Here is a 26913-nt window from a genome sequence, read left to right as displayed (position 1 = left end):
TCAAGCGCAGGCGAACACCACGCGAGTAAGCAGCAACATTATATTTCTGAAATTCAATGAGTCTTGGTTTAATAGAAGTCCTGGAAAGCGTACAATCAGAACTTAACTAACTAGACTAGGACAAGATTGAGATCTACAGACAGCGGTCAGGCAGAGAGATGTAGGGCAACCTAATTAAATCCAAAAAGGCCATTCCACCTTACAGCCTTTTTTTTCATTAGACCCACGCCTAGGGGAGTCACAGGCAGGAAGCAGCCTCAATCACCGCTGTACGTATGTATCCCTTCAAGATAAAGGTGCAACCCAACAGCCTGGGAGCAAGGTCAACAGAGGGGCCATGACACTGTAACAAGACACACAGTTCAGCTCAGTTGGTGCCGAGCAGCAGTGGAGATCAGATTGTGTCTGGAGAGTGCTGGGGATAAGGTGAGGAGATTGGTGTGGAGCAAGGATGATAAGACTGGAGAAACAGTGTGGACGGCAGTTGGTAGGACATTTGATGAGGCGACTGAGGTTAGTGAGTATTTTTTTTAAGCGCACTGAACCCTCAGTCATCAAGGCGTTGTTACAACCAGGTACACTTAACTTGTTAAGGGGGGGGCAGCGTAGGAGCCAACGTTAGCAATCAGTGTCTAGGGCTCTATGTGAAGAGCCATGTTTTCAGAATTTTTCTGAATGTCCAATAAGACATTTCTGAGTGATCAGTATTATACACTAGGGGAGTTCAAGGAAGAAGTTGGAGTATGGTTTCTGGAGAAGGTTGTTGAGTTTCAGGAATAGCTGGGAGCTTTGGTGGTGGAAATAAGTAAAGGTAAGAAAAATGTTGGAATGGTGTTGGGGGAGGTTATTGAGGTTAAGGAGGGAGTGGTGCTGAGAAGGAGGTGGCAGAGATGTTAAGGTTGAGAGGCTGAATGGAGGTGGTAAAACATCAGAGGGAAGAAGGAGGTGAAGGTAAAGAAAGAAGTGAAATAAAAAAGTATGTGGCTGGGGAGTTTTAGGAGGAGGGATTTAAACAAGAACAGGAGGTGAACAGATATGATATGATATGATATGATAAGTCATTTATAACGCGCCTGTACAAGTGTTTCTCCGCGCGAAAGGAGAAGTCAAAGAGGTGGAAATATGAAGGAGGCTATTGGAGAGTTCAAGTAGGAGGTGGTAGAACATCAGTGGGTAAAGGAGGTGAAGTAAGAGAAGCAAGTGGAGCAGTAACAGAGGTGAGTAGAAGGACGGGGATGAATAGAGCAGGAGGGGAAATCAGGTGAAGTCAAGGAAGGAGACAGAGCTAAAGACAAGGGAATGCCATGAAAGGTCAGGATGCAGGATGTGTAGTACAGATTAAAAGGGAGGTTATTAGAGGGTGGAGGGCTCCCAAGAGCCAAAACAAGATAGCCGCTCTGAAGTGAAGCTCTTTGTTCCTTGGCAGGCCCAACTGCGAAAGAGCTGTGGTTTCGGAGAGAGAGTGTGTGAAAACTCGCTCTGGAGGTGGCGTGAACGATGGTGCGCCGGCAGTCCAAGTCTGAGACCGATCGCTTATCTGGAGCCGGAGAAGGCAGAGGTTGTCTTCTGTGACGAGTCAGTGGGACGGCTGTGGCTCCCGAAGCTGCAGGGGTGCACTCCGCAGTGTATGCCGCGGAGGACTGGGACTGGGGAGAGCATTGAGCTCATAGTGGTTTCGCGGAGCTACGTAAAGCTCTCCTGCGGACACTGTGCAAAGGGAGGCCCCCTTCAGCGCGGCACACCATCTGTGGTGCCGGTGTTGAGGCTGCTACCCCGACGGAGAATCACAGAGTGAATGGGCTCCTTCCCCGAGTGTCGAGGAGGATGAGACCAACTAAGTTGGAATCAACAGGGCGTTCAGAGTTCCGAGCAACGTGCAGCCCATCAGAGAGCACAGGAGTCGTGGTTTCCAGTTGGGCCACAGTTGGGCCACAGTGGAAGTGTAGAGATGCAGTGCTGAGCGGTTGGGCTGGGGGTCTCTCCACATTTTGCCCTCTTTGGTCTCCTATCAGTTGGGGGGGGCTGCCTGCGGTGGACAAGTAGGGCCTGGCATTCTCAGGTAGTCTGCCTGGGATACAGTTGTGACACAAGAAGGCAGAGCAACCCAGAGAAGTTGATGCCGCAGGATTCTGTCATGGCAGCGCTGGGGTGCATCGAGCAGTCCATGTCCCGTCTGGAGGGCAAATTAGATAAATTGAGTGCCTCAATTGGAAACTAGGACCTCAACGTTGGAATCAAAGACCGCTGAGTTGGACCTCCGGTGCGCACAGGCACTCCCCCTGGTCCAGAAGCTTGAGCGTGAAATGGAGGCACTGGTGAAAGGGTAGGGTGTGAGCGAGCAGAATGGAGTCATTAGAGAACGCAATGGGGGTTCACAGCTTCGTGTCATCGGGCTCCCATCGGGGGCTGAAGGGGCAGGCTCCATGTGCTTTCAGTCGACATGGCTCCCAGAACTATTAGACCTCGACGTGGAAGACGACCCTATTTAGGAGGACAGATGCTACAAGCTCAAAGCATTGGGACCTAAAGTGAAGCCGGGGTCAGAAGTGGGCCCTACGTTGCAGGTGCGACTGAGTGACTCTGGCAGCGGCGGCGGCCAAGAAAGTAGTGGAATATCAGGGCCACAGAAACCATCTCTTCCTGACCTCACTCCTGCCACTGACAGGAAAAGAAAGGCTCTAAATGTCAGGAAGCAAGCTTTCCTTGAGCGTGGAGCCAAGCTCAGGCCAAGCTCAATGTGACGTTGAAGGGGAAGGATTATCTCTTTTGTGACACAGAGGGGGCATAGAAACTTTTAAACACCGTACCTGCTTTGGCTCCACGAGATGAGGGTACTGGATGACCGATTCAGGCCTAGCGGATTGTTCTCTTTGTTCAGTTCCTATTTCTTATTGATCTCCGCCTGCACAATGTGTTTGATCATGACGGTATATTTCTGGGCTGTAAGCGACCTCTACGTATTGGGTGTTTGGTTTTCCTGGGATCTGTTGAAATCTTATTTACGTTCTTTCCCCTGTGGGGACTGTTATTGCTTTGGCATGCGCTCCTGTCTGTACTCTGGGCACCGCTTGTTAATGGCATTTGAAGCAAGAGTTTAGATACCTGTTCCCTCCTCCATACTGAATGTGGACTGGCGAGGTTGGTACCTAATAAGTCTTTGCTTTTATCTGTGTTTGCTGTCCTACGTGATGGGTGTTCCCTACTTTTTGACTTCTGTATTGTTTTTTACAAGATTTAAATCAATAAAAAAAAAATAATTAAAGGGGGGTTATTACATCAATCTAGGAGTGCAGAGGAGGGATGAGGGAGAGTGTGGGGAAGGAGTGGAAAGAAGTTCACCCTCAGGAGTTATAGGAGCGTGAGGAGCAGCAGCGAGAACCAAGCAAGTTGAGAGAGAATAAAACACCATGAGCAGCAGGGACTGAGTTGGGGAGAGCCCCTATGTGAAGGGGCGGACTCCGAGGTAGGAGGATATCTAAGCATGAGGCTTGGTGATGAGGAGGGTAGGGCTGATCAGGTTGCTAGAGCCAGGCATGCTAGCCACCCTTCCTAGACTCTGCTGAACAAGAGGCCTCCATTCTGCAGAAAACTGGGGAAAAACCAAGCTTGTGACCAGATGAAGGAGTTACCAACCCCACGCCGAGTTTCAACCCTGGAACACGGTACTTTACAGAACGTTTGTTTACACTGTAAGGAAAGCATGAGCAAGGGATTCAGGCCCCTCCCCCAAGAAAGCCTGCAACCAGACACTTTTGTTTGTAGTGTGGCAAAACCCATTGTAATATCTTGGCGTCAAGTTGATCCATCTTTGGAGTGTTCCTGCAGGTATTTTATGGACACTATCGTTCCTTATTTTGTTATTAGACCGTAGGAAGATGGGAAACTTTTTGTAGTTTTGTAGAATAAAAACCTTGAAGTTTATCATGTGTGTCCAAACTCCCTGTTTATCATAAAACCTCTCTTCACACTATTTGTATACATATCACTACTGGCTGGGTTCACCGCAGTTATACAAGACAATAAAACATTCTACCAGCTATAATATATTGGCTTTTGTTACTCTTCTTCATTTAGCTGTACATCTTAATGCATTGTCCTTGTCTCTATTCATAGTTGCATTTAGCAGTGCTTTCATGCCCCAACTCCTCCCACATTTCAGCCTAGAACAATAGCCACTACATTTTTGAGGATTTCTCTTTTGTACCTCGGTTTGAAATCTTATCAACTGTTGAACAAACAGCCATAACACACTGAACATATACCTGGGGATTTTGGGGCTATTTAATCTACCTACAGTATAAACGAGTGGCAAAGGGATTGCTGCTTTTCGGGACCCTTGTCCCTCGAGCTGAGGTAGCCTTAATCACCTATGGAAGTAGAGTACCAGTTGCCTGGCAAAACTCGATTTGAGGAATGATTCTAAACTGGCACATGCTCAAAGGAGTGTGCAGCCAGGCTGGGGTACATATTTGTAAGCATGGGCAGACAGGCCTTAAGAAAATCTTTGGGGGTAGGTTGACATACGTATACAGACCTTGATTTAAAATCGAAACTGACAAGACTTAGTTATGTGAACATGTGTCAGAGCCGAATGTGGAATCCATTTGGCAGCTGAGAGCATTGACCAAGGGGTGACCAAGGTTCTCACATCTTGCTTACTTACGTCATTTGTCCTGTCCTTTCTCACATTTATATAACATTTGTCGCATGTCCTGCCATTCTCTCCCTGACCAACCATGGTGCCCCCACCTCCTCCAGAGGTTCAGTTAGATCTAAGCGCTGTCCATCTCTCTCTAGGAAGGCTCTCCATGGTTAATTAGGCCACACAGCATTGGTTTAGAAGCACAAGTGGGGGCCCTCGTTCTCTGCAGTGGCAGAATCCATAAAAAGGAGTCCTGCAGTCACAGGCTTTTCATGGGCCTCTTGCCTAATCCACCTCAGGATCTCTGTCTCCCTTGTCCTACCTCTATACTGCGTAGAAGCGTCTCTCACCCACTCTCTTTTGTATCTCCTGTGAGGGGTCAGAAATGCAGGACAGGCAAGGAGATAGAGTATTCTCACAAGTAGCCATTGTATTAAATAATATGGGTGAGACAAACGCCTACCTATCCCTAACCTAACAAGGACTTACCTACCTGTAAAACTAAGGCTAAAGGAAAAATGATTTAATATCCCTCGATTTTGTCCCTCATACTCATGCATACAGCAACATAATACAGCGATTATATAGCTATTTAAACTCCACAAAATAACAATTATATTCAAACAGAAATGTGATAAGCATGTATCCTTGTCACCAGGGTCAGGCCCTCTTCCCCAGAAAGAATGCAGAATATTTCAATCCAAAGTGCAAATCAAGAAAGTTCTTTTCAATAGTCAAGTCACACTCAAAGTTTAACACAGAGTTCCTATTCATTCCATAAGTCCTTCACTTGGCAAGTGGAATGTTTTATTTTCAAACAGATTTCCACACTCTTCAAAACAAATGTCAACGTTTCCACAAACATCTGCTTGACAATCAGAAAGACTTTATCTTTGCACATCAATCAGTATTCAATATAATTATTCTCTTCTTTGAATACCAATTAAGTTTCCTCAGTTCACATTTCTTTTTCATAAGCAATCTGACAATCAGCGGTCGTTGGTCTCCATCAGAGTCCAAACTGCACATCAACCTTTTGGAGCTGAGGGCAATAATTCTAGCTCTGAAAGCCTTCCTGCCCTCCGTAGAGGGAAAGAATGTCCTGATAATGACGGACAATACAGTGGCCATGTACTGCCTCAACAAGACAGGAGGTCTAGGATCACTTTTTAAACACAGTTTTATCAGGATGGTTTTACAACATTTCATCATAACACATTTTAGTGACCTTGCCACTTCCTTTTCACCACAAACTCCTACCACATTGGAGTACTTCAAATTGTCTTCTTCCTGGTTCACCCGCCTGCCAGGACTAACCACTAATTGTCCCTTTGACGGTATACTCGCCTGCCAGGATAAAACTCCTATTATTACTACTACTAGTACTCTGGGGTGAGGTTTGCTTCAGACTTTCCACACTTAAATCTTCATTAGGAAAAGTAAATCAAAATCTTTTTCTTGGATAAGTCTTTTGACTTTCAATAACAGCAGAGGGTTTTATAACTTCTTTCATAAGGATACAGCACACATTGACAATGTCTCTCACACTGATTACTTTGCCATAGATTACATTTCTCTTACTCTTTATGATTCACTTCAGAAGCGTTTCTCTCCTGCCATCCTCGTTTCCTTCTAGACCATCAATTAACTGTTGGTAATGCAGTTTACAATGTTTCTTTTTTAGATATCAATTATTAGGAACATTGTATCTCTTTTCATTTATAATTGCCTTCGTTTGACTTAAGCAATGCTGGTTATAATCTTCTTTTACAGGTATACTCTCTGTAGATTACAATCATTTTGTTCGAATATTGTTAAATTATTGCTTTGGCAATGCTTGTTACAATATTCTTTTACTTGTTCTCTCTTAAACATGGTGGTGCACCCAAAATGCTTTAATTCAACAGTTCGGTATTCAAAAGCTTTACTTTGTGGCAGCAGTCTCTTTTGGAGCGCTCCGGTGATACCTATCAAAGGCTAACTCACTTGTCTTTCCTTGCATCTCCGTTGGACCTGCTGCTTTGGTTTCTTCGGTCGTCGGGATGGTCCAGGTGACTGACAGCTCAGGTAATACTACTGCTGCTTATGCCTCCTGAAAAGAGAGCTTTCTATGCTCCATGTGCACTTTATTGACTCCAGCTGCCTAAGCAAGATGCAGGATCAGGAGAGCTTCTCTCTCCAACAGGACAGATAGACTTAGCGCCTCCTCCCGATGCATGTCCTCTGCATTCAGGATTCCCGACTTCCTCCACTCTCTTAATGTGGCCTCCTGCTTGCAACACAGCAGTGGCTCTGTGACTCCTTCTTCCTCCTGCTTCTGCTGCTACTACTGCTTCTTGCTAATGGCGCGCACCTGAAGGCTCTTTAAATGTTTTAAGGTCCCACTCAGGTGTGGGTCATTACAACCACTAAACTGCACACTGCAGTTCTGAAACTCTGAGCCCCTCTTCCTCATGTCAGTAGTAAGAACATTATGGGACTCGAAATCACTAATGTTTTTATTCATTTTCACAACGGATGAGATCTCTAGAGTAGTCTGCTCTATGAAGGTTTCATCCAAACAGGTGTCTCCTGTCCTCCAGCACCATTAAGGACAAAATCTCCTCCCTTGCTCCAGCTCTTGCTGACTTCTCCAGCCAATCCCTAGCATTTGGCTCTTTCCCCTCTTCTCTCAAGAACTCCCTTGTGCACCCCCTCCTAAAAAAGCCTTCAGCTGACCCCTGGTGTCTGGCCAACAACCGCCCTATTTCTACTACACCCTTCCATTCGAGGCTTGATTACTGCGACACTCTTTTGTTAGGTGCCGCAGAGAGTCAATTAAATCATCTTCAGGTAGCTCAGAATGACTCTGTTAGGTTGATTATCAATCTACCAAAAAGGTCTCCCATTTCCTCATAATGAAGGAGCCCTCATTGGCTGCCCTTTAGAGAAAAAGAATCGAATTCAGAACACTGTGCTTGATCTACCAGTGTATCCAGGGAAGAGTGTCAAAAATCCAATTGTATCAGCCTTCTCAAAATTTGCGCTCTGCTGTTCAAAACCTGCTGGTTGTTCCTTTTTCTCATCCCGTCACCAGTGGGGACTGTTGTTTCTCCATTAGAGGTCCTTGCCTCTACAACTCACTTCCAGCCGAATTCTGCCTTCCGGTCAAAGCTGAAAATGTATCTGTTTTTATGAATCAAGAACCCTGTGATTATATTCCTAACTGAGCTAGTAAATTAACATCTGCGCCAAGATGCAGGTTTCGGCCTGGATCCGCGAGGATGTGCGCATAATACATTCTAAATCAATCAATCAATCTACCTTGCACCTCTTGCTCACCTGACCTCTGCCTTCTTTCCAGTATTACGCAGATGATACACAACTCTTTTTCAAGCTCCCCTCTTCCTCTTCCTTTCCCTCCTCTATCCTCCCTGACTGCTTGTCTACTATTCAGTCTTGGACCACCTCCAATGATCTTTGTCTTAATGCCAGTAAGATGGAGATCTTCCCTATTGGGACACACACTCCCCGTTCCCCTCCTGCACTCTGGCCGTCCTCTATGGGCTCACCTCCCTCTCCAAACCTTCGGGTCATCTTCGACTCCTCCCTTTTCTTTACTCCTCACATCTTGGACCTTGCCAAGAAGGCCCACTTTCAACTTCACCTCTTTAGGGGCTTTCGCCCTTACCCCACCTTACCCCAGAAGCTCAAAGTCTCTAGAGCTATGGTTTTCTCTAGGCTAGACCACTATAACAGCCTCTTCCTCAATCTGCCTCTTTCTTCGCTCCGTCCTCTTCAACTAATCCATAATAGGGCTGCAAGACTTATACTTGGCCTCAAGCCCTGGGACCGATTCTCTCCAGCAATGAAATCTCTCCACTTGCTTCCGGTTGCTGCAAGGATCAAATTCAAGACACTTTGCATCATCCACAAGGCTGTCTGGGGCCTGGGACCACACTACTTGCAACTCTCGCTCACTAAATACTCTCCTTCCAGATGCCTTCGATCTGCTGGCTCCAACTCTCTGCTGATCAAACGCTTCTCCAAGCAGAGAGGGGGGCTGATCTTGCTCCTCAGCTGGCTACCTCCTATGGAACAACCTCCTGCTCTCACTCCGTCTTGATACGGACCACCTCAAGTTCCGCAAACAACTCAAGACCTTTCTCTTCTCCTCCTCCTTCCCTCTCCCCCTCCCATGCTAACCATCCCCTCTGTCGCTGAGATTGGCGGCATGGACCCTTAAGAGTCCAATAGGGTCCTGGCCTTCTGCCTAATGACCCCCACAAGCCCCCCTGCACAGCCCTCTGGACCCACACCCGCCTGTCAGGTGGTTTACTTCTTCTTTGCACTTACCTTTGGGTAGTAGACCTCCCTCTCAGCCGCAGATGTCTCCGCTCATGCTCTTACCTGAATTGCCTCCCTGACTGGCACCTCTGGCACTTCCTCCCCCTTGAGGACCCTAATTGCACTTACCCCTACCCCACGTCCCACTTTTTTTCCTTTTTTCTTCACTGCATGCGCCGAATGTCAAAAGGCTTAGTATGATCGCTGTTCTTTTCTATTTATTCATTGCCAATGTAATTGTTTATTTGCTCCCTTGTTCCCTTCCCTTGTGCCTTGTGGTGCTTTGAAACACTGTCTTGTTGTATAAGCGCCTTATAAATATCCAATAAATAAATAAAGATTTTCGAACTGACATTTTGGATAGTTTTGGGAGCAGAAACCTTACTATGACAACTCGCCATTAGGCATTCAGGCATTAGAGAAACCTCACCCTCAAAAGAGGATGAATACAGTGTCTCTCTTAACAGAGTCTTATCCCCTTGGGGGCCTTCTCCTCCTAGGTGATCCACCCGGCTAATACCACCCTCAGGGTTAGGATCAGGTAGCGGCTGCCTTCCCCTGGCCACCTGGGAGGAGACTTCAGGCTGGGATTCTGTGAGGTCTCCGTAGTATTCATCACACTCCTCTCTCCTTCGGATCCAGTGCGAGGGATTTTGAACACCCTTGGCCTGGCACAATCTAATCTGCCTAACCGTTACTGAGAAACTATATCCAGTTCGAACTGAAAGACAGGACCCTTACATATTTTAAACTGACAGTCATTTTTGTTCCACAGCATGCAAGGTTTTAGGAAGACTCTTCAGGTAAAAAGTGTTTGAAGAGTACAAAAGAAAGTAGTGGAACTATGTTCTCTGCTGGCCTGCCACCACTCCCCACAAACTCCATCACCACGCCCCTTCCCACACCCAATCCAAAGCCCCAAACAACCACATCTTCTATTTATGGGAATGTTCAGTGCAGTGCAGCCGAGTGAAGTGCAAGACTAAACCATTCCAGAATGGTTTCTTTCTTTTAAAAATAAAAGTATAGGAACATTAAAACCTTTTTTTTCAAAGTAGAGGAGCACTGCTCCCAACCGCTCTTGCCGACTTCGACCACTGATCAATTTATAATACACCTTGTAACTCCCAAAGGTGTGGTGCTACTAAAACATGCCAGGGCATAATCTCTGAGTGACACAGAGATTTTCCCATGCGAAGCATCACTATATAATGTAGGTGTCTTGTTTAAAAAATCACTGCCAAAAATCTTCCTGGTCTCCCTTTCACTTGGTCTTGCATGGAAAACAATGCTACACTGAGGCACATGTTCTGGAAAGTGCACAGTGGCAGACCTTTGGAAAGCTATCTTTGACCATATAACATTGGTATCCGATGTCTCAATACCATTTTTGCCAACTCTAGCTATATTTGACTACATTTCCAATTTCAGCATACATCCCACCACCTCTGTATCTATAACGCCTGAAAATGAGCAAAAAATGAAATATTAAAAACATGGCACTCAAACAGGACAACAAATGTAGAAGAGGGATTACAAGAACATGGTATGCAGTGATTATATCAAATCCAAAACAACTAATGAAAAAATAACAAATTCCAAAATAACAAATTCCAAAATAACTAATTTTGAAAAAGACCAGAAATGGGGTTGTGAGAGGGAATAGTGTTTTTTGTGGTGGGGGTTTTTATTTTAAAAAAGAGGGAGTTTGGGAGAAGCCCCCCAAAACAAAAAAAAATTAGTTATTTTGGAATAAGTTATTTTGTATTTGTTATTTTTCATTAGTTATTATTTTATTAGTTATAATTACATGTCACCCAAGAACACATTAGCAAGGTACAAGAAAACAATGTACAAGAGGAATAACCGATTAACACACAATGAGAACATTGGGGGGAAATGTAGTGAATTGCTTAACGTTAGCTTTTTTAACTAAACTGTACCAGACATCGCAAACGTTGGGACAACCATTTGAACGCCCTCACCCCTTTTTAAAAAAAAAAATATTTTGTTTTATCAGCCCTTTCTATCTAATGTCTTAACCATTTATTGTAGTACATGTTTTAGAAATAGATTTGTGGTTATGCTGGTTAAATGGGTTTATAAACAACTTTTGAGATTGTTTTGTAATGTTAATGCCTACAATGTAAAATAACTTCTCATGACATAGTGCACTATTTTATATAAAAGCGAACTGAAGAGGTATTTCATGCAAGATTCCCCAGTTCGTCAGGATTCTGTAGAAAGCCAAAGCACACAAATAATACTGGATTTTCAAATGAGCTGGAACATGCTAAATCAACACAAATGAATGTGAAGTTGAAAATATTTCCGAAAATGTATATTGCTGTACCTCTATCCTTTTGAAAGGTAAGGCTGCATGCAGGGAAAGGTGGGTTTGTAAAGAGCAAAACATTTCCTGAGGAAATGGCAACATGAGTAATTCCTCTTTCTCTGCATCCACTTGGTTTAAACCTGCATTTCAGTGGGTTGTCATCTTTCAAAAAGCAACATAAACATAGAATTCTTATACAATTAAGTACGGTAATGTGATCAACATATAAATTATTTGTGGGTAGTTCCAATGTAAACATTAAAATAAACAAATAACTATTTATGTTTCTAGACCACATGGTATATAAACATAGATGTAACACATGTTTATTGAAAAGGTGGATGTAACTTGGTAATCTTATCAATACTCATTTTGGGAACTTTTTCTAGTTATTTGGTCGATATGCCTAATTTGCTCCAATGTTTCTTCTTTAATACGGGATTATAATTATAATAATTTAAAATTGTTTTTTTATAACAAGCTTAATACCTAAGAAGTTTCTAAGCACAGACCGGGGTTCCAACCTACTTTGCTCTGCATCGTCTTGCTTCCAAGATGAGTGTGTTGCCAGTGAGCTATACTACCCGTGCCCATCTTACAGGAAGACATATTAGAAATACTATGTGGATATATTTGAGAGATGCTTTTACTGTACATGTGAAGAGTCAAATGAAAATCTTTTGTACAGATATAAACAATGAGGTCATTACGAGTATGGTGGTAGCCATGGATCAATTAGCTCCATGGCTGCCTCCCATACCGTGACCATGGGCCTCATTACGACCCTTGCGGAAATGGAAAAATGATGGCGGAAATGCAATACCGCCATCGAACACCGCTCGTTGCGATCATGACCCGTCACCGTAAAGTACGATGCCATTAGCGACACCGCAGTGAACGGCAACGCTAACTGCACCAAGTACGCGCACGCGCGCCTTGCAAAACCGGAATCACCGCCATGGCGCAACGGTACGCGAATTCTGACCCTAGCGGACATGTACTGAACGCCATCAAGCACGTCGTAAAGTACCATTCCGCCATGGCGAGAAATACGGCATCGTGAACCAACCGTAAATGGCCCACTGAGTGCCTGTACTCCACTCCCTGGCCACATTGCACAACTCCTGGCAGGCGCAATGTAACCACACTATGCAACCAGTGAAATCTACAATTCACCCATGCATGCCAACGTAGAAAAGCATGCAGGGGCTCAAAGCGCCCCGTGAGTGGGCATCCATGTACGGCATGTCACCATAGCCGTACTGATGCAGCACAGGCATGTGAAGGTACAATACATCAAAATGAAAATCAAGAACACATGACACAAAACAACAGTAGTCCCCCATCGCTTGCCACCAGCGCAAGGCAACATCCAAAACAGCATCCTGAGGGGGATTGCACCAGCCCTGTACTCTTGCCAGTAAACAAACCAACCATCAGCAGAAGCATGTACCACACAAGTTGGCAGAGTGACTGAGCAGCCAGGCTCATCCCAAGAGGGGCCGATGGGAGCTGCAGGGCACAGATGGCATCAATACAGAAGCTATTCCAATGGACATGACCCCAGTCCCCCTCCAACAAACGCACGCAAACACAGTCACCTGTGACCAGCCACATTCGGAACATCCCATCATTCCACCAATCGACCTGGCTGACAGGCACCAGTCGGCCAAAAGCCAATCCCCCGCCCCTGAACAGCACATCATGTAAACAGTCACAATGGCAGCCCCTATCCGTGACCATACTGTGCTACGTAGGCAAACGCGGCCAGTACTGTACCACACAACTCAACTCAGAAGGCGGAACACAATGCAGATCATCTCGCAATACATACCGCCACAAAGCGAAAATCGCCACATCACCTGCAAAGAACAACGCAACACGACAAATATCGGAATACAATTTAAATGCACATCCAAATGACAAAGGCCCCACAGCAATTCGCAAAATAACACCAAAACAACCATCATCACCGAGGGCTGCATCTGCAATAATTGACCAGCTTCCACTTGTGTGACGCCCTGTACCATCATGGCACACAGGGCCTACATCAACGTTCCAAAAGGCAACATGGAAGCGGCAAGAACCGCAGGTCCGTCCCATGAGGCAGGCACTAGTCGAGCTGAAAGGCCGAAATGTTGCACCTAGCCACCAGTACAGCGTAAGGGCATGTGGCCCATTGGCGATCGTCCCATAAGATCGAAATGGTGCTCCACTGATTCACCCGAAGCTGCAGGAGTCGAGAGTAAAAACCATCTGGAGGAGTGGCGTAGAGATGGCATCTGCAATAGGGCAGGAGATACCTGTCACCCAAAAGAAACACAAATTAACCGATTGCATTACGGGACTCATGATGCATTACAATCTTCATTCAACACACCAAATCCACACCCATATGCATGCTAGCCCACTCCAAAGGAATATACACACCCCTAAATCAGTATCGAATCATAACGAAATCAATCGAGGTAAATACACCATTGGCAACGTCGGTTACTGTGCATGCGTCCGTCAAGATAGAACCCATGACATGGGATTAGTAACGTGCCTAGACACAAGTGTATGAAGGCGCGTCGAGACAGGGAGGATCCGACAAGGGCAGATAGACGTATGTCCCACTATGGCAGCCTTGCATCACATAGCGCAGGGGAAGGGGAGTGAATCAAAAAACCCATGTACATGGCAGACCCTAAACGGAATCATCAGTCCATGCATCCATTCATCATTCCCTCATCCCGCAATGAAAACGCATGAATATTCACTCACATTATATGTGAAACTTCCATCGCGTCTGTGCGTAATGCAGTCTGCAAAAACCACTGTGCCCCTGGCCGGATCTGTAGTGTTGTGAAGCAAGATGGATTTGGGAACGTCCTGCCTTATCGTCCACTACGCTATTGCGCATCCCATTCAATTCATATCATTCATTGCCTGCTCGTTATGGGCCATGTCCCAAGGACATTCTACAATAGAACGTTACATTTCCAGCCAGACCTGTGGGCGTATCCTCGCCGCTACTTCAAAACCAAAAATGCTGGCCTTCGAATTCCTCACTTGCAACATTACGTCGAAAAGGCTACTGTGAACGCTTGCATTCACAATTACATCAATGTAGTGCGGCTGTGTGTCATAATGCTAACTGGCTGCAATCACAAATGGGACGCCACGCCCGTCGGTGAAGTACGTTACTGTGCTGCATGAGGGTCGGCCATCGATCGAGCCCTACATACCACTGACTCTTCACAGGTATGTAAGCGGCTGCAATCATAGCATGTGTAACAATGGGAGCATAGCATGAAAATCAATCAAAGTACATCACACTGCCATCGGGATTTGATACATGATTCCAATCCCAAGATGCCATGCGGCCAAATGCAGCCTTACGTGCGGGACGTGCTCGGCCAGAAGGGATAGCATCTGCCACAGAATCATTCAATCAGCACAGGTGGAGGCCATACAGGCCGGCAGCACATATATAGCAGACCCAAACCCCTCCCACAACCACTCCCACTCCAAAATGCTACCGGCAGGACTAGCGATGTTGGGCCTGGGGGACCAGATAGCACTGCAAGTGCTACAACTACAAGAAGACGACGAACAACAACAGGTACAACAACCGGGCGCACAGGGGAGACGGAGGAGAAGGAGGAGGAGGAGGGCAAGGCAGGGTCAGCAAGGCCCACAAGCACTGCCACTACCACCACGCAGGCGGCCCGCAATCCCACGCCTCCGAGCCGATCCGTTCAACCTCACTGCTGAGCAGATCCACACCCTCTACCGTTTGGACCGGGACACCATAATCGCCATTGTGGACATGACACATGCTGACCTCGTGAGCATGATAGATAGCCCAACCGCCATCCCACCCCTACTGAAGGTGGTGTCTGCACTCCACTTCCTGGCCACAGGCACCTACCAGCACACAGTGGGACAGTTGCATGGCATTTCACAGCCACTGTTCTCACGGACACTCTTCCAAGTGCACGATGCCCTCCTGAAGCACGCCGACGACCACATCACACTACCACGCACATACCAGGAGATTACCAACGCAAAAGTGGGATTCCATGCACTTGGCGGCATCCCGGGTTGCATTGGTGCCATCGACTGCACCCATGTTGAATTGGTTGTCCCACATGCCATGGAGGTCCAGTACCGCAACCGGAAACAATTTCATTCAATCAATGTGCAAATGGTGTGTGACTCCAACAAGATCTTTACGCATTGTTGTGCCAGATTTCCAGGATCTACCCATGATTCTATGGTCCTGAGGAACACAAGAATACCACGCTACATGGAGCGACACGCAGGGCACAGATCCTGGCTACTCGGTGAGTCTCATTCCATGCATGACATCGTGGCCCATTTGATGCGTCAATGACCTTGCAGGAGGGGGGGGGGGCTACTTAGCACTATCATTCCACTGACACCCTTTATTCGTCTCATACAGGTGATGCCGGGTATCCACTGAAGAGATGGCTCCTTACACCAATCCGGAACCCACAGAACGAGCATGAGGAGGACTACAACCATGCCCACTCACGTACCCGTGTGGTCATTGAACAGGCATTCGGCCTACTGAAGGCTCGTTTCCGCAGCCTCAGCAGGTCTGGCGGGGCACTCATGTACAGCCATGAGAAGGTTTCTAAGATGGTCATGGCATGTGTCATGCTGCACAACATGTGCATACGTAGGAATGTGCCCATGCCCCCTGACGCTGTACTGCATGCACCTGAAGATGATGATGATGATGAGGGTGGGGATGTGGAGGCACCTCAAGGAGTCCATGAGGCACAGGATGCACGTGCAATCCGACAGAGCATCATAGATGCATGCTTCTAGCAACCACGCATGGTGCCTATTACACGGAAAGGGGACCTGTGGCACTGTGTGTGTGTAGTACAGGCACATTGTGGACTGTACGCCTATGAAGGCCTCGTACGCAAATATCAATGTCCACACATGTCATTGGATGATAATGAGATGCTGTATTGTTGATGTGATTTGATTTATACACCCTATGGACCCGCCACCCAGTGAAGCCCAACACACCCCCTCCACCCTACTACCTCCCCCCCCAACACCAGTGTCCAAATATGCATGCTGTCCGTGGTTGGACGCTATTGCAAGCCCCCTCTACGGGTATCAGGGGCACCCCTGCCCGTGGAGCGCAGGTTCCTGCCAGATCTGCGTTGGGGGCTGCCCTGGACGGAACTTGCCACGGATGATGTCTCTGCCTGCTCGCGTCCATGCATGTCTCTGAGGGTTTGTGAGAGCTCCGAGAGCACACGGCGCACAGCAGCAAGTTCAGCACAAACGTCTTTGGACGTCGCATGCAGTTCCCCCCTCAGGCTCTCGGTGCTTTTCTCCATTTGTGCTCTCAGGCTCTCGGTGCTTTTCTCCATTTGTGCTCTCAGGCTCTCGGTGCTTTTCTCCATTTCTCCCCTGAGGCTCTCACTACTTTTCTCTATTTGTGCCCTGAGTGTCTCGGTGGATGTTTCCATGGCTGCCCTGGAACCCCCGCATTCATTTGCATGGTCCTTGAGTAGCGTGGACACTTCCTGCTGTTGCTCGATCAGCAGGTCGAGGGACTGTTGCCTCTGCTGGGCCATGGACATTTGCGGTGGTGTGACAGGGGGGCTGCTCAACACATGTTGCCTTGGCACAGGACTTGTGGGGGTTGGCCAGTCGTCGTCTTCAGGGTGCCCCTGCGTGGTTTCGTCATGGTGTAGGGGATGGGACATGCAGGGGGATTGGGAAAGGTCATGGATGGTACCTACGTCGCCAGCACTGTTTTCCGTGTCGGAGCATGCTGGCATGACAGCTGTGTCACCTATGGTGCTGCTACCACCAGAGGCAGTGCCATCAGATACGTTCTTTGGGGGGACCTGTGGTGCTGGGGTTGTGGACTTGCTGGCTGCTGGGGTGCCTGTTGCAGTCCCCTCCAGTGTGCTGCCACTTGATTCCTGCTGCTGCCGTGTCTTGATCCTTGCACCTGAGGTGGAGGCTCTTGGGACGTTGGTCCTGGCCCTCTTTGCAGGCGTGCTGGTAGGGGTGTCCTGCAGCTCGTCGTTGGTATCGGACCCTGTGGTGGAGTAAAGAGGGGCGAGCGTTAGTTATGGGTCTGTCGGATTTGGAATGGCAACGTATCAAATGCATTGGGGTGGTACATGAGGCTGATTTGGGACTGGGCCTTGGAGGTGGTCTCATTTTCGTGTGGATTGAGGATGCATTCATTTGGCTGCCTGCAGTTAGGGGGTGCATGCTGCACATGTAGGGGTTGTTTATGGCATCTTGATTGATTTGTTTATTCATTCTGACTTTTAGAGGGCGCTGTCAGGGCAAAGTATGTATTGCACTATGGGGTCACATGGTACTGCACATGTTCGTGGTTTGTGGATTTCGCATTGTTTCTCTTGGCCAACCTACCTGATTCTCCGGATGTCGGCACTCCTTTCTCCATCCCTCCGACTCCCTCTATGCTCTCCATTCCTATGGTGGAGGCGCAGATATCCTCCCAGGGGGTCAACTTGATGGGCGACTCTGAACCCCCCCCGGTAGCTGTGGCGATGTTCCTGTTCGCAGAAAGTATGCTGCGTACGCGGATCCGCAGGTCGTCCCACCGCTTGCGACATTGCTGTGGCGTGCGGGGTGTTGTCCCCACCGCACTTACGCGCTGTGCCACCAGGGCCCATATGGCCTTCTTGTTGGCAAGGGCCGTCCTGGTCATTTGACTGGAGAAGACGACGGCGGCATTTTCCTGGAGGGTCTCGGTGAGCACGGTCAGTTCCTCTCGGGAGAAGTGTACCTGCCGCTTGCGGTCACACGCTTTCTTGGCTACCTTTCCCATATTTATTTTTTTAACTGGGGTTGCTAACGGGTTGGGATGTGTGTCAGGGTCGGATTTTTAATGGTTGTGTTGGGATTCGGTTTTTATAGTTGTGCGGCGTGCTGTTTCCCGTTCCGGCCACATGCTTTTACTTCCGTTTCCGTATATTTACGGTGGCCGTAATTTGCGGTGCCCGCTCGTTACGGTGACCGCTCATTACGGTGACCGCTAAGATGGGTGGCGGTATTGCACCTGGTGCAGCGTACGGCGGCGGTAAGGGCCGTTTTGGGGTCATTTCCGCCATCGCAGCCTTTCGGATTCCGCCATGGCGTAATGCTCGTGCCCGATGGGTCGTGATTAGCCGCACTTTGCTCCTTCGTGCAATGGCGGAAACGCTATTTACGCTGTTGCGGTCCGGTCAGTCACTTTCCGCCAGGGTCGTAATGAGGCCCCATGTCCGGTTTGGTGCAATGGGGATTTACCGGTCTAGTCCGACCCTGGCGGGACCGGTAAGTCCCCATTGCACCAACCATTCCCCACTCCCTTTTGAGCCACCATAGGGCTCAATGGGAATGGGGAAGGCGCTATTAGCAGCCTGGTGCCCCTAATGGGACCCGTAAGGGACGTGTGGTCCGACCCTTACCGGTGCCCGGTATCCCCTACCGCCCAACTCGGAATGAGGCCCAATGTGTACTACAAGCACTATAATGTATTTTCTAAATCAGGATATCCGTTGGGAACAATACTTTCCCAACAACATCCTGTCACCGTGATATCCTATTTCATGTGAAAACTGATACCTTTTAAGTAAAACTAACTGAAAGATAATAAATGCCCCTTAGAGTTCACCGGACTTAAGGTTCTTTTCAATGTGCGCATCAGAACTTTTCTGATCATGACTTTGTTATCGTTTACTGATTCACAAAACGAATTACAAAAGAAGATAAAACTGGAAAAATTAAAGTTCAAAATACATACCCATCAATAATAATTGGCTTAATCAGAACCGATGCACTACTTCATCCCATTGTATTAGATGTGCAGTGGCATGCCACGCAGGAACATTTTAAAATGTTAGAGCTGCATTTGGTGGCCTAAAATGATAAAAGGATAACCCTGTAATCTTCCTGGTAGATTAATTGACTCATTTTGCTAATTTTACACCCAGTAGCAGATTTCCTTTATTCAGAAAACTTGCCCAAACTATTTTGTATAATGTTGTACCATAGATTTACTCTGTGCCATACGTTTCTTGTGTCTATTCGTGATTCAGAATTCGAGTTCAATAATCAGGAACATTGTATGCACCAATCTAAATGAAAGAGTACAATTATTTAACAATTATCACTTGCAGACAAACTGGCACACAGGGAGGTTGAAGAAAACATAACCTTCAAACATGGGGAATATTGATAGGTGGAGGATTTGTATGAGACGCCCCTGGCTTCCTTAGACGGATTCAGTTCTGTCAGCAGCAGCATTACTGTCCATATGATAAGCTGCTGCCTGGGCTAGTATTACCATCTCTCTGTTTTTTTAGTATAAGCCAAAATAATGTTGCTATTTAATTTCTTTATCAGCTGTTCAGTCTGATATTTCTGCTTGAATGTGGCAGATAAAAATGTATAAGCTGCAAGGATCCATACATAAATGAGAGGAGGAAAAGACAACGTGTAATGATGGGAACGGAACTGGCTCTAGAGAAAAAAGGAAAATATGTGGATATACAGGGAGGTTGAGAGAAAGATAAGTAGACAAGAGACAGAGTAAGCGAGTGAGGTGAGAGAAAGACAGATCGCAAGAGAGAACGTGTGAGGGAAAAAGAATTAATACAGAAGAGCAAAAGGAACATAGGGGGAATTAAACAGAGAAGGAGTGAGTAAGAAGAGGGAGAAATATCAAGAAGTGATGAGTGTTGAGAGGCATAAAGAGGTGATGGGTAAGTGGAGACACACAGATCTAAAAGAGAGGGGTGCAGAGAGACAGACACACCAAAAAACAGGCAGAGGAGGAAGAGTAAAATAAGCGGGGGGAACAGGTGAGCTAGAGCAGAGGACTGAAATGTTGGGGATAAAGAGCCAGAGAAATAGGGATCTGTATCATAACAAAGGAATAAGAGAGATCAAGGAATATCTAAGAAGAGCATGATGGAGAGAAAGAGAAGGTTTACAGGGCCATGGGACAGATCAATAGAGAAATAATTGAGTAGAGTGAAAGGAAGAGGAAAGAAAAGCAAGGAAAAAGAGAATAAGTGAGAGGGCTCAGAAGGACAGAGTAATATAGAGAATATGAGAGATATATAGAGGGAATACGAGAGAGAGAGAAGAGAGAGAAACTAATGGAGAGAAGGGGCAGGAGAAGCTGGAGAGAGGGATAGGGCTAAACAAGGGAGAAAATAAGAGGAAAGCCACTTAAAAGAGAGTGCAGAGAGTGAGCGCAATGCAGCACCATCAGAACAGAAAATTACAGGAGACATTACAATCTTATCACATGCTTTTATTGGTTTATTCTTACTAATAACTTGACCACGACTGTTCGAGGATATCTCTTTAGAAAGACTTTATCCAGCCTGGTTCAGTCCAGGACCCATTAGCAGCAGAACTTCTCCTCAACTGTGGGTTCTCAGGTCCTCCATCTTTACTGTCCTGACAAACAACAAGGTTCCTATCATTAGGCACCCATCTTTCTTGAATGTATTCACTTATAGTAAGCAGCAGTTGCATGATAGTGGGGAATGCTAAAACAGTGAAAGTAGGAAGAGCAGCTGAATCCTGTTGCATCTCACCCAAACCTGCACACACAGAGGATAGATAGGGAGAGATGGGGAGAAGATGGGAATGGAGTTGGAGAATATGCATGACAGAGAGCTAGAAAGAGAGGCAAGGAAAAAGAGAGAAGTGAGAGAAGCAAATGAGTGAGAATAAACAGAGGGACACAAGTAAAAAGACATGGGCAATGGAGAGAAGGAGTGAGAGTGAAATAAAGAAAGGCACATAGAATTACTAAAGCTAGTTGGGGAAGAGGAAAAGAGGTACAAAGAGACAGACACCAGCCCTCGACTAGTGCTCAATTTGAAGTTTGAAAGTAATGGATTTGCTGCACTTCTCTTGGGGCCAGAGAACAAGTGAGGTTCAGCCGCTGTTTGTGCTGGAGTAGGATAATGAGGGAGTAGAACAGAGAGAAGAGTCAAAAAGAAATCCAGATAGTGAGAACATACGAGAGAGAAGAGGAAACGAAATGAAGCTATAGAGGGAAAAACAAAGAGATGGGTAAAGGAGGTCTAACGGAGGAGAGAAATCAAAGAAGGAAGTGATAAGGATATGAAAGAGAGGCAAATTGTGTGAGAGATAGTGAAACAAAGAGAAAGAGAGACATAGAGACAGACAGAGAGAATTGTGACGCCTTTAAGTTCTTTAAATCATCTGATGTTTGGATGAAGGTTTAGTCCTAACCTGTACTACATTGCATTATTAAGTAATTTAAAATAAATATTTCATTAGGAAATAATCCGCCCCATACCTTCTGTGTAGTCTATAAAAGCACTGTCCAACGGTAATACTTAAAAGCACAAATTACCACTAATTTTTAGAAATTACTTAAAGGTGATCCGGAAACTCATTTACAGCCCTCTGCCCGTGATATTCAAGTGTTTTTTTAAATGCTAATATATTTTGATGAGTCGTAGTGACCTGTTATTGCTTGTTGGGAAATGTATTAATGATAAAAAAAACTCTCTGATTTAATGGCTATGATATAGACGACTTTGATGCTCTCAAATCCTGTGTGGTTTTGCTATTTACTGTCCACCTTTTAGTCACTCTTGTTTAGGGAGTGGCACTAAAATGCCTACCAGGAGGCTGTTCTCCCACACTTACAGCTTGGAGGAGCATGAACAAAACACATGCAAATTGAGCCTCACTGTTCTTGTCTAGTCAAGGTGGCCATGCTGTTGAGAATTAGGATGAAGCAACAAGCTTAGCCAGAACTCAGAGATGGGATCACAGCTTTTGTCTGACATAATCCTAGCAGTCTGAAATGCTTGCCGGAGAGTCCAGTTTACTGACCTGTGGTAAGAGGTAAGAGGTTTGGAAGAAAGATGGAGGAAGGTGGTCAGCATTGGGACCTTAGTGGGAGGAGTAGGGGGCAGGTGAGCAGGGGAATATGGAGATTTGCGTATAGGAAAGATAGAGACCCAGTGTGGAGTCTGCTGCAGTGTGGTCTGCTTTATACCCCCTTGGTTTACTTCCCACCACTGTACAGATTTTTCCTTAGACACTGGCCGTTTCCTATAAAACAAGAGTCATAAGCTTTGAAATTCAATTTAGAAAATTCTTCTATTTTTATCTCTTTTAGGACAGTGGTCAGGATGCTCACAGATGAACAAGTTACTTACCAACTGTAACGTTCTTTCGATTGGATGTTCCTCCCACGTATTCCTCATCTTAGATATTCGTATGTTCCAGCTTGCTGCATCAGAAATATTTCACTAGCGAGCGCTATGCACGAGGCCGAGGCGCCGAATGTCCCTTGAGGGCAGCCATCGATCATCAACCCCATCCTTAGTATAAAGGGCTAGAGCCGTGCCTGTTAGCCTCAGTTCTGTTTTTATGATTTATTATTAACTCACCAGCTGACCAGGCTTTATTGACCTTTGGCTCTGAAGGAGTTTTGAGTGCAACTGGCGTAAACTACATGGTGGGTTAGGCTGGGAGGGTTGATGAGGAATACATGGGAGGAACATCCAATCGAAAGAATGTTACAGTTGGTAAGTAACTTGTTCTTCGAATGGATTGTGTCCTCCCAAGTATTCCTCATCTTAGATAGGCTCCCTTAGCAGTCTGAATTTGGAGAAGAGAGTATTAGATAGAAAAAGTCAGTCATGCACAGTGTGTATGACTGCTTTAGCAAAAAGACCCCATTGAAATGATGATGAGTCCAATAATGTTTCACGAAGATATGTATGGACGACCAAGTGGCCGCTGCACAAATGTCCTGCACTGGGACACCCCTCTGAAGTTGCCATGCCCCTAGTTCAATGTGCCTTAGTCCATCTGGGGGCTCTTTTCCAGCCAATTTACATTCAGAGATAGCTAAGATTATCCATCTGGATAGCTTTTGTTTTGATAACGCTAGGCCCAATTTGTGCCCGGTATATCTGACAAAAAGTTGGTCGGAATTTAGCCCTTTTTGAGTCCAGTCTGTTTAATTTCCTTCCTCCTTACTTGCATGTGGAGGAGGGTAGAAAGAAGGTAAAGTAATTTTCTTTGACAGGTGGAAGTCAGAGACTATTTTCTGTAAGAAAGAGGGTTAGACTCTAAGGATAACCTTATCCTTATGGAGAATGGTGTGAGGAGGCTTACAAGAGAGCGCCTGCAACTCACTCACCCTGCGGGCTGATGTAATTGCCACTAGCAGAATTGTTTTCAAAGTAAGAAGCCTTAACGGGCAAGAATGTAGTGGTTCAAAAGGTATACATGTAAGAAACTTTAAGACTAAGTTTACTTCCCAGATGGATACCTGAAAAAGGTGTCAGAGGGTACACATTTGTCAGCCCTTTCAGGAATTGGATAATCAAGGGCATTTTAAAATAGAAAACCTCTTCTGAGGTGCGCTTAAAAATAGAAAGCACCGCTAAGTACCCCTTTATAGTACCAAGTTGGAGCCCCAAATTGGCCAAATGTAACAGGAAAGAGAGTACCATAGCAGTGTTACAAAGGAATGGAGTATTAATGATGTATTAAGAGGGCAGATGGAAATGTCTAGAAGGTCTGAGTACAACATCCTCCTGGCCCAATCCGGGGCAATTAGGATCATGGTTTTACTGAACTTTCTAAACCTCCTGATTACTTGAGGAATCACAGGGACTGGAGGAAACGCGTATAGCAGCGGAAACTAACAGTCCACCACAAACATGTCTCCTAGAGCTCCTCTTGGGGGAAATTCCATTGAGCAGCACTGAATGCACTTTCGGTTGATCCTGGTCGCAAAAAGATCCCCAAAGGGCAAAGATCTCCAGAAGTCATCCTGGGCTAGTTCCCACTCGTGGGACACTGTTCTCTGCCTGCTCAGACCATCCGCCGCTGTGTTCTGCTCTCTTGCTAGGTGAACTGCTGACTGAGAGATTCCTTCTTGTATTGCCCAGAACCAGAGCTGCATTGCTTCCCTGCATAGTGGAAGTGATCCTACACCTCCTCTCTTGTTGAGGCAGTACATGGCCACTGTATTGTCCGTCATTATCAGGACATTCTTTCCCTCTACAGAGGGCAGGAAGGCTTTCAGAGCTAGAATTATTGCCCTCAGATCCAAAAGGTTGATGTGCAGTTTGGACTCTGATGGAGACCAACGACCGCTGATTGTCAGATCATTGGTGTGGGCCCCCCAGCCCATGAGTGAGGCGTCTGTCACTACTATTATCTCCGGCCATGGTTGCCAAAAGATTCTCCTTTGAGGATATTGCACTTGCAAGCCCACCATAGTAGATCTTGAGCCACTCTGGCCGGAACTTGCAAAAAAACTGACATATTCCACAAAAATTGAGAATATTGAGTTTTGAGGGCCCATTGAAGGGATCTCATCCTCAATCTGACCTCTGGCACCAGAAAAAAGCAGGATGCCATGAGACCGAGCAACTTGAGGAAATCGAAGGCCGGTAGACGCTGGGCGTTCTGGAACTTAGTTACCATCTGCAGAATGTGATGAGCTCTCTCCTCGGGAGGGGAGGCTTTGTCCGAGGAAGTATCCAGGACTGATCCAATGAATTGGAGCTTCTGGAGCGGTACCATTTGTGACTTTTTGAAATTGTGGGAAAAGCCGAGTCTGTGGAAGAAGTGGCAGGTCATGGTCAAATGTTTCTGGGCTCGTTCAGGTGAACCCGCCCTGATTAACCAGTCATCCAGGTAAGGGTAAAGGTGAATCTCCCCTCTCCTGAGACTCACTGCCAACACTGCCATCAGCTTGGTGAAAACCTTCGGGCGGAGGGCAACCCGAATGGCAGAACTTGAAACTCGCCAATCGCCAATCGCGAACCTCAGGTACTTCCTGTTCTTGAGATGGATAGGCGCATGAAAGTAAGCATCCTGAAGCTCCAATGATACCAACCAGTCTTGGAGTTGGGGAGCCTGAAGGATCTGAGAAAGGGCTAACATTTTGAACTTGTCCTTCCTGAGGAACTTGTTCAAGTTTTTTAAGTCCAAAATGGGTCTCAATCCTCCGTCCTTCTTTGGGATGAACATCCGGTGCAAAACCCGATTTTCTCAGCCATGCAAATCTGTGCAGGACTGTGCTAGACGCCATGGACCTGCTTATGCTATCAGTAGTGTCCAGCCCTGATTAGAGGCATTCTCCCATAGCCTCCTTTCCATATCTGACAATTGCAAGAAAACCATGCCGTTCCTCACCCTCAGGGATGTGTTAAACTGGTGCCGTCATACAATCCCACAGGGTGTATGTGAACCTTGCAAGAGTGCAAGTCACATTTGTGGATTTTAAGGCCATACAGCCCGAAGAAAAAGCTTTCCGGGCCAAGGCATCAATCCTTTTGTCGTCCCTATCCGGGGGGATCGAAGGGTAGGCTGATTGTCTCATAGATGTGGCCGCCTGCACCACTAAATTCTCCAGCGACGGATGTTGTGATTGATATTCAGGGTCAGTTGAGGAAAGCCTATACTTCCCCACAAACTACTTATTTGTGGCAGGGCCAGAATCTGGGGTCTCCCATGTGGCCATAACCCTTTTTTGCAATGCCCTATGAAAAGGGAGGACAGGGTCCTTTTTAGGGCCTTCATTAAGGATGTCTGTCATGTCATCCTGGTCAGAATTTGGGGGATGGAATTTGCATTCCATCCCATGAATTTAATTACTTTATTCATCAAGTTTCTGTACCATGCATCTGCATGGTCTGCAGAGTCGGGCCTATCAAATTCTACCTCAGGGGAGGTATCCAGGCTACTGGCCGTCTGAAGGCATTCATATGAATCTGCCATTTTCAAATTAGGGTCTACTAATTCTTCTGGGACCTCCCTAGTCCCAAATTTTACTCCAGCCAGAGTAACATCCTCCTCAGAGGATTGTTCCTCAAAAATTGAAGACATTGGGCCTCATTACGCGGTAGGCAGTAGTCATGGCGCTATTAGAGCCATGTCTACCCCCTTACCGCATTCAGGGTCCGGGTTCCCGAAATAGGGACTTACTGGGTCATTCCAACCTTGGAGGACCCGGTAAGTCCTCATTCCGGGAACCATTCCGCATTCCAATTCGAGCCCCCATGGGGCTCAATGGGAATGGGGAAGGAGCTAATAACAGTACCGCAATTTGCGGTACCGTTATTAGCTTTGAAGTCCCTTAGCAGGTCCCTTCCATTAAGGAAGGAACCTGCTAAGGGACCTCGGGATAGGGTGGTAAGGGATTACCGGCACTGGTACCCTTACCGGTGCCAGTAATCCCTTACTGCCTACCACGTAATGAGGCCCATTGATATGAAGAAATCCTGTCTAGGCTGTGGGTGGAACACTTTTTCAACCGGCATCGCTCTTGGCTCCGACAAGGGTGTCGATTTTGGCACCAGAATTAGCGATGGCCTTGATGATGGCATTGAAGGCATCAAGGTCATCGACGCTGGCTTCGATAACGTCAGAGGAGGCTTCGACGCCGTTGAGAGAGGCGTCAAAGTCATCTTCGAGGTCGGCTTCGAGAGCGCCTTCGAAGGATGTGTCGAAGTAGCCTTGGACATGGATATCGATGGCGGGGGGTTCACAACACCATCTTGCCCAACGTTACCTCCGA

General features: G+C 46.6%; 1 protein-coding gene across 2 annotated transcripts in view; it reads right to left on the bottom strand.

The window, feature by feature from the left end:
- The window catches only part of LOC138549874 (peroxiredoxin-2-like), a 1255072-nt gene that overhangs the window by 245666 nt on the left and 982493 nt on the right, over positions 1 to 26913 (bottom strand). Inside the window, exon 7 of one of the 2 annotated variants that reach the window (XM_069642370.1) lies at positions 20611 to 20777. The exons of the other annotated variant lie outside the window; for it this stretch is intronic. Coding sequence (XP_069498471.1) covers positions 20741 to 20777 — 37 coding nt within the window. The 3' untranslated portion in view covers positions 20611 to 20740. Of the gene's footprint in view, positions 1 to 20610; positions 20778 to 26913 lie in introns of those variants that run through there. 2 annotated transcript variants of the gene reach the window in all.

Source organism: Ambystoma mexicanum, chromosome 1q (assembly GCF_040938575.1).
Source record: "Ambystoma mexicanum isolate Mex_15411 chromosome 1q, UKY_AmexF1_1, whole genome shotgun sequence".
NCBI lineage: Eukaryota > Metazoa > Chordata > Amphibia > Caudata > Ambystomatidae > Ambystoma > Ambystoma mexicanum.
The sequence above is the reverse complement of the archived record's forward strand: the minus strand, read 5'-3'. Positions and strand labels throughout refer to the sequence as shown.